Here is a 9,038-nt window from a genome sequence, read left to right as displayed (position 1 = left end):
TATACATAGGTTGTGGCTTATTTCTAGGACTGTATTAAGAAAATTTAATAGAATCTATTTATGGGTGATTTTATTAAATTTTAAACATGTAATTTTATAAGGGTTGAAAGAATTTTTGATATGGTAGATATAAATTTATGTAAAATGTAATATTATATATGTTTTTAAAATTACTTGATTGCATAGTATTGTGGAACTACAGCAGAAAGTTAGAAGTTCAGTCCTGATTAATTCTCGGACCTTGTTAACTTGCACTATTATTATTAAAATAATTAATTCTGGTGACGTATCTCAATTTAGTCTTAGTCAATTTGTACAAAAACGGTGATATTTGCTGAAAGCACCTTTTTTATGTAAAAGGCATAGGAGCATCATAATCTGATACACAAATGGGTAGAAATTGAAGTCTTAGAGAAATGGGGTTAAATTTACCAAATATCCCCCTGGTTAAAAATCTTTTTGTTTAGTGGGTTGAAAGTATAAACGTACTAACAATAATTTATGTCCCAAAATTGGTTGCGGTAGCTAAAGTAGTTCCGAAGCTATAAAACGAAAACTAGTTTTTAAAGGTTATTGTGGTGTTTCTTTTTTTAAACGTTATGTTACGTTTTGACGTATTACGTATGCGTATGAGCGGAAAGGAGAGGGAGATTCTATATCAAAAATTGACATTTATTCTAAGGTGGCGTCCTTGCACCATTTTGAAAAATAATACTGTTAATCTTTGATCAAGAGATAACTTGAGGTTATGTATAAGCCAGGCCTATATTTTTTCAAAATAAAGAATATTTGGCAAACTTTGAATTGACAATTGACTATTTATTACAATAATAAAAAATCGAGTAAAAACAAACCTTAAAACTTATATAAGTATATTTAAGTTCCCGACGTCTCGGTGGCTCGGTGCACGCCATATAGGAATTTTAAAAGTGCAATATAAGGCGAGAAATAATATTAACGACTTTTGATAAATCGACAAAAGCCATTGTAATGTAGTTTATAGATAAGATTTCAATGTCTATATTGCAAACGTTCATATTATTATAATATGAATAGGATAAATACATTTTATTGTTTCATTTAGTACGTACATTTTTTTATCAAGTATACTATATATAATTATATATTATACGTCCATATAAGTCCTATAACATGCTGCTAGAGAATTAAATCTTAATATTTCAAGGTTTATAGAAAACTGGCTGCATACAGGCCTATGATTATTTCCATCTGATCCTTTATTCTTAAAAATAGAAAAAAACGAAAGAAAGTTGATGGCCTGGTTTATACAAGTTCGAAAAATGAATAAACGATGCGACCAAGGTTCAAATTATACTTTTGCTTTTATACCGTATGACACTCTCTTCACCTATGCCTTTTATCATTTTATTGTGTATATTACACAGTACACTTTATTAAAAAAAAAACAATTATAGAATAAGAAAACAAACCTGTACAACCACATTTAAAAAAAAATTAAGTTTTCTAAAATAATAATAGTCTCAACCTTAAAATAAAAGATTTTTTTAATCGAGTGGGGGATGTACGTTTTCATGTATAAACCACATCTATAATATAAACCAGTACTATATTTAAACCATAACAGAATTAACAATTCATATCGGGTTGGGTTGGGTTCGCCCTTTTAATCTAACGCCTAAAAACCGCTGTTAAGTTCGTGGAAAAACATGAAACAGTGATTTGTGTAACAAATGTGCAAAATATGCTTTTTTATATAAATGAATCACATGAACCTAAGTAGGCGAATGAACAATGCGTGATTAAAAAAAGGGAATTCTACACATGACTAAGTTATATGTTTTCTTTTTCCCAATAAAATATTTTAAAAAATTAAATAAAATTCAAAACAACTTATTTATGCACTACTAGTAGTGTGTCCAAAAATGTCAAAGTAAAAATATCTCAAAAGCGATAATAAGGACATTTTAATACAGCATTTAAAAGTACAAAACCGTTATCGAAAACCTCGAATTATTCTATGGATATGCAATTGAAAGACAATATTTCAAGATAATTTTTTAAAGTATAGTCAAGTAATAGATTAACTATACAAGCTTATAGAAATAGAACTATAATATATAGAACTATAATATATATATATTTATAAATACTTATATATAAAATTATATCAAATTTTAATAAACAGGGTCATTAAATTAAATATTATATCAAATTTAAATAACGAAACTGTGTTGTTAGATTAGATATTAACGACGAAACCAGGTGTTATTCATGCGTATTATTTTGGAAAACAATTTTTTACTGGTAAGTAGTTTGGGATGGATGGGGGAGAGTAAGGTTAGGGTTAATGAAGAACGGTTTTTGTGCAGAAGATAATTGCTTGAGAAAAAAAATGCTTTTTTAAGAAAATTATAGGTGACTAAAAAAAATTGATAGTTTTTGTATCTATACTTTTCTCACATTACCTTAAGATTTCTAGTAATAACATGAAAAAACCTCATTTTATTTTTCAAAAGCAAGGCGTATCGCTATGAGAACTGCAGTAGTGCCATTTTTTATCGCAAATAAGTGGAAATTTAGTTTTTTTTAAATATAAAAATAATAATCTTTATTTAGCATACATAGCTACATACAAAAACAAAAAAAAATTCCGAAGAATTAATAAAAATAAAAATACATAAAACAATAACAATAATTTTTATACACTTAATGCAATAACATATTTTGTCAGTAAGAGTACCATATACCTAAGCAATAAATTTGTCATCGTATATCGTAAATCGATAGTTTGCTAAAACAAAACAACTTAAGTTATTATAAAATGTATATATTTAATTAGAAAAAAAAATGGTGACATATTCAGGTTTCCAGATCAAGTTGTGGCCTAGTTGAATTATTGGAATAATTAGTTCACTGCCGGGTATTCCGTTCCGACATTTTGCAGCAACCCGGTTTTTCCAGGAACAGCAGCATCCCGGTTAATCTATGGGATACCGCAGCATTCCGGTCCGTCTACACACTGCTTTGACGGCGATCGAAGCACCCCGCCACCGAAGCCCGCCCAGAAGTTATTAAAAAGTTTCGAAAAAATTTTAGTTTTTTTGGTTCTAGACAACTTTTCATTATTTAGGTTTAAAAATACAGTTTTTAAATTAAAACTATTAGTAGATTCTGTTTACACAACGGAGAAAGTTTCGGCATTTAAAAAAAAATGACAAGGGATTTACATAGCTAGGCTTTACACTCGATTACTACACCTCAAATATGTGATGAAATGACCCCGATATCACATATATATGCCCAGTGGCGGCTCCTTCTTAGGGTCAATTGGTCAATGACCCCCCTTAAATAATCTCATAAAAATACCAATTTTAATATAAATATCTTTTATCTAAAACTTCATTGTGAATTATAAAATTCTCTAAGCAGTCTGCATTGGCAAAACAAATATATTATTAACGTCGGGCCTCGCGCGCATCACAAGTCCCGTGGCTGGGCCGTATTTTAAATTGTCCCTATACAGTTCTTACCGCTTATGAAGAAATGCATGTAAAATAGAACAAAGAAGGCAGATTAGCATTTCGTGAGCGGGAGTGAGAGTCACCTTTCAGTCCTATATCGCCAACGTAGTCGACGGCCCGACTGGATGAATGTTTTCAGTTTTGTTTTAGATAGTTACTGTTTGCCGCCCGCACGAAATAATTGCCTTAAAATCTGCTGGAACATTAAGTTATGATGTTCCAGCAGATTTTAATTTAAATAATTATGACGGCTTGAGAAAAAGGAAAGTGGTTGACCAAAACCAAATATGAATTTAAAACAAACAACAAAGGATAGGGGTAAAGATATTCAAAAATATTTTAAAGAATCAATGTACAATTTGTGTGATTGGATTTGTGCCTGCAGTGTGAGAAATGCTACTAATTTTTTTGCTACCCGTGTTTACTGTCTTCGAATGACGCTGTATGGGCGAAAAACGGAGTAATTGACATTAAGCATTTAAAAGTGAAAATTACAAAGCTTGCTTCTTCCACTACTCATACAAATTCATCAATGAGTTACGCAAGTTTAGGACGTGTTAACACAGTCTAACAGTTGAAAACTATATACTTTGGTGTTAACATATGACAGAAACTTGATAGTGTATATCGTAAATCTGTGCATGACTTTAATGAATCGGTTTCTATAAATAGGTATATTTTAAACAAACTAATCGGCTGTGTAAAATTTTGCGGAGTTTTCGAAATTGCATTGCGCGGTCATGACGAAAGTATCAGCTCCAATAATCCTGGAATTTTTCTGGGCCTTATCGATTTTGTTTCTGAACTGGATTTAATGTTTAAAGAACATATTGAAAAAAGTACAGTATTTAAAGGCACATCAAAAACAATTCGGAACGATATTTTAGAATCAATGTTAGCCATTGTACATACTCATATAATTAAGGAGATTGGCCAGACAAATTTTGTGGCAATTCAAGTAGATGAGATCACAGACAGCTTCAATAAAACGCAGATGATTGTCATATTGCGATATGTATTAACTGATATTGTACATGAAAGATTTTGGAAATTTGTTAACCCTTCAGGTGCCACAGCACAACATTTAACTAATGTAATATTGGAAGAACTTCAATTATCAAAAATTAATCAAGCACCTGAAAAATGAATTGCCCAAAGTTACGATGGTGCATCAGTCATGAGCGGTAAACTGGGAGGAGTACAAACAAAAATTAAAGAAATATACCCAAATGCACACTTTATTCACTGCTATGCCCATCAACTTAATCTTATCCTGCAAAAAGCGGCGAGTCAACATAAACCGATAAAAATATTTTTTGTAAATTTATACGCATTTTCGGCCGATCTCCAAAACGTACGATAATTCTGGGTAGAGTGGTTTCGATAACCTGTTTATACCCTTTTTCTTATATTTTTATTTAAAATATTTACTCTAATAAAAAGGCAAAGTTAATTTTCGGAAAACGATTTAAGCATTTAAAGTTATTTTTACCGCTTAATAGGGTAAATATTTCGGTAAAGATTATTGAGTTTTATCTAAGTCTGTATTTTTTATCTAAAATATAAATGCTAAAAGATCTTTCAAATACTTTAAAAAATCAATAGTTTGATTTGTTTTTTTTTCTATTAGAGTAAACTATACGTTTTCAAACCAAAATGACCCCCCTGAAGATTGACCCACGAGCCGCCACTGTATATGCCACTGTGTAGGATACGATATACTTTTCATACGCGTATATATCTTATAGTGTAATAATGGAATATCATACTCAAAAAAATCTAGAAAAAAATTGAAAATGCATTAACGTGTATGAAACAATAATTATAGCAAATAAGATATACAAAAAAAAACTCAACAATACAATTTTTATTTTAGAAAAATGCAAATAATATTTACGATAAATCCCTTATGGACGCTATTGGTAAAAATTAATTTTTTCTTTGTACGTCGAAAAATGCCTCCTAATGCATAAAACACATCTGCAAATTGAAAAAAAATCTACATTGGTAGTAAAGTTATTAAAAAAAATCTCATTCCATTAATATAATAATAAATCATATTCCATAAACAAAATATTAAATTTCTCAACGTATATCACGCGGACGTTTTATCTTATATTTATAGTTGAAGTTCAACCAAAAATGTACATCTGGTGTAAACCAAAAATAAACCTTTATTTAACCACTGTGTGTTGCTTGGGTAGCTTCTAACCAGGGAAAAATATAAATTCTTAAATCTTCTATTTTTGATATCCCTACACGATCCGACATCTTTTTTATGAGGTTTACTGTTAGCATCTCAATATTATTCAGTTTATATGAAAATTTAATTTGGTTTGTCTTTCGACATCTTACAAAATGTAAAATAAATATTATGATTTTACATTTTGTAAGATTTAGGACCATTTTGTTTTCTGTATATCAGTTACGCAGTTCAGAAATACCGGTCTGCAGTTCTTGGCAGTGGATATCCTTTTAAATTTATAGTCATCTAATTGCAAGCATAATGAATTTTTGAAATGTGATGTCATTAGCAAACAACGCAAAAAATGGACCCACATGCGATTAATTGTTACCTATTTTCGCTCTTTTCTTCTTCGAGTTAAATTGCTGCAGTACCAAGAAAATAAAATGGATCACATACACCATAAGATCTTTATTTGTGTCGCAAGATATTGTGGTTGATTTTGTCAAAGGCTTTTTGAAAATCTAAATAAATTAAATCAACTTTACCTTATCATACTGACCTCATCATCTAGGCATTAATAATATAGCTTGAAAAAAATTTACAAATTTTTTTGGTAAGATCAATCCCTTTTATCATATAAAATTTTTTGCCATAATATTTAGACTTGATATGTTTGACCTGTAATTTGTAATGAGATTTATCTACTTTAAATAATGGCGGTATATTCGCAATATCACTATTAGCAGAGGCGCATAGGGCGAAAAAAAGTGGTTCGCGTGCCAAACGGTGATGAAAGCAAACAACATATAGAGGTTAGTTAGTATTAAGTTACTGATTACAAAAAATAATGTTGCCCTCCCCCACCCCCGCGTCTCTGATCCCCCAACCCCTAAAATGTATTTTTTTTTAATTGTTAATATCTCGGATATCAATAGAGATAGAATAAAAAAAATTTCTCAGTTATATTCACAAGTGCGAGGGGCATAACAAATGTTATATTGACTAAATCAATATCTCGAAAACTAAATGAGATATATAAAAATATAGTGTATGATTATTTATTACACATTTTTCTTTTGTAAATATTTTGAAAACAAGTGACCTTCTCGGAAAAAAGGTTAAAATAAAAGTTTTTGCAAATTTCATAAGCTTTTTAGAAATGTATATTAATGGGGGTAAAATCACTTCCTCCCCTTAAAATTTTAAAAATATAAATTCGCGCTGTTGGTCGGTAAAGGGGTGTTACATAAAGCTGGCACAAACAATATATTATACCTGCCTAATTATATAATGGCTAACAAATTAAAAACCTTTTTTAACCCCACCCCTCGCTCCATGCCCCAACTTGAATTTTTTTTTGCAAATAAGAACAAAGAAAAAAGCTCGTATTTCGCGAATACGAGCAGGTCTCTATTTTTAATTTCATAATAAATATATGATCAAAGAAAAATCATTATTAGAAAATCTAGGCACCGTTTTTTGCAAAAACCTAAAAGCATGAGGACCTGTTTAAATTTGGTCAACCATTTTATATCTGTCCTTTGGAATAAATATGGAAAATATGACGAAATACATTTAGTTTTTGACAGATACGATGATTCTTCTCTCAAACAAAATACTACAAATAAAAGGTGTGAACCGAGCACCAAACAGTTTACTATTGGAGACCCTCTTAATATATCAAATGTTCAAATCAGAGATTTGTTGTCAAGCAATAGAACAAAAAACGAATTATCAGAGTATTTGTCAAAAAAATGCCTGGACTCAGATTCGTTCAACAACAAAAAACTTTTTGCATCTTGGAACAGAAGCTGCATGACCAAAAGCGAAAATATTGAAGATCTTGCATCCAGCCAGGAAGAAGCTGATACCAAAATCATTTTACATGCTACATATGCTGCCAATCATGCTGAAAAAAAAAGAAGAAACAAGTATTACTGTGTGCTCTCCGGGTATGAATTTACTACACGAAATATGTATGTAATAAAATATTTGTACATTTATTATTATATTTTTTAGACACCGATGTATTTATTCTTCTCTTGAAGTACAGCGAAATCTTTGGTTGCCAAATGCAGTTTCAGACTGGAACAGGAGCAAAAAAGAGAAATGTTGATATAAACAAGATAGGCCAACAGCTCACGTACCTACAGAAAGGCTTTACACGCGTTTCATGCGCTATTAGGCTGCGATGTCACAGGAGGGTTTGCAAAAAAGGTAAGAAAATATTAATGATTAAAACTTATAAAAATAAAGCAATGTTTTTCTGCTAGTTTACATTGTCTCATTCTTTTAGGCAAACTGAAGTTTTTTAAAGCGTTTCAAGCTGCAGATGATCAAATATTAGCTTTTTTAATCGATCTTGGCAATACTGAAATAGAAGTGGAGAAAATATCAAATCAGCTAGAAAAATTTATTTGCATGGTGTACAACCTAAAAGCAAATATAATGACACTGGCGGAGTTACGCTGGTGGGGATTTTCCAAACAGCAGCTGGAAAGTGAGCAGCTCCCTCCAACCCAAAGTTCACTATTACCAGCTTTACGAAGAGCCCGATTACAGGCATATATTTGGGTAAATGCCCATAAAAAAACTCAAGTAGAATTAGAACCAACCGAGTATGGCTGGCGAAAAGAAGAGAATGTGTTTCTACCAGTTCTCTCTGATCTACCAAATGTTGCGCCAAATGAAATTTTAAATTTAATCTTAATGTGCCTGCAAAAAAAATAGAAACAAAACAGTGCAAGTGTGTTCAAAATAAACTTCAATGCACGGAGAGTTGTATGTATGTGGACGAAATCTGTGAGAACCACAACTCTTTTGAAAATGAGAGTTCTGATGATGAATATTTTTTTTACCTGTAAAGTAATTTTTAGTTTTTTATGTGCAATTTATTATACCAATGTGTACTTATTAAAGTAATAAATAAATGTGTTTTTTTATTAAAAAAAAAAAGAGTCGGGGGGAGGTGGTATTAGTTTGGGTTAAAGGGGAGTTAGGTTTCTAATTCAACAACAAAAAAATTTAATCGCTAACATCAATAGTTTCTGAGATTTAAAAAGTTTACCCCTTAGGGGGGAGTGGAAGTGACTCAAACGTGGATGGAGGGGAAAATATGTATTAATTATTATATTTTTACTATCCTAAATAATAAATAAACAAAATTTCTATAAAAAAGTCGGTACATTATACTAAGTATTTTGTTAAATCTATTGTGTGAATATATTTTTTTGGTTTTTTGATCGATTTTATTTAATTTTTTTTTGAGAGGAGGGGTTAACGTAATCCAAACAATATGCACCTTTTTAAAAAGCTTAAGAAATTGCATAATAAAATAGTTGAAGTTT

The 9,038-nt window shown here is 30.5% G+C and overlaps 1 protein-coding gene across 1 annotated transcript; it reads left to right on the top strand.

Annotated features, from left to right (window-relative positions):
- The first annotated feature begins 7,285 nt into the window (after positions 1 to 7,285).
- Positions 7,286 to 8,568, top strand: LOC126740999 (uncharacterized). The gene is made up of 3 exons (XM_050447237.1): positions 7,286 to 7,643; positions 7,711 to 7,908; positions 7,988 to 8,568. The coding sequence occupies exons 1-3, from the start codon at positions 7,577 to 7,579 to the stop codon at positions 8,419 to 8,421; spliced, it is 699 nt and encodes a 232-aa protein (XP_050303194.1). The 5' UTR covers positions 7,286 to 7,576; the 3' UTR covers positions 8,422 to 8,568.
- Positions 8,569 to 9,038: the final 470 nt, after the last annotated feature.

The sequence above is a fragment of the Anthonomus grandis genome, chromosome 10, assembly GCF_022605725.1.
Source record: "Anthonomus grandis grandis chromosome 10, icAntGran1.3, whole genome shotgun sequence".
NCBI lineage: Eukaryota > Metazoa > Arthropoda > Insecta > Coleoptera > Curculionidae > Anthonomus > Anthonomus grandis.
The sequence above is the reverse complement of the archived record's forward strand: the minus strand, read 5'-3'. Positions and strand labels throughout refer to the sequence as shown.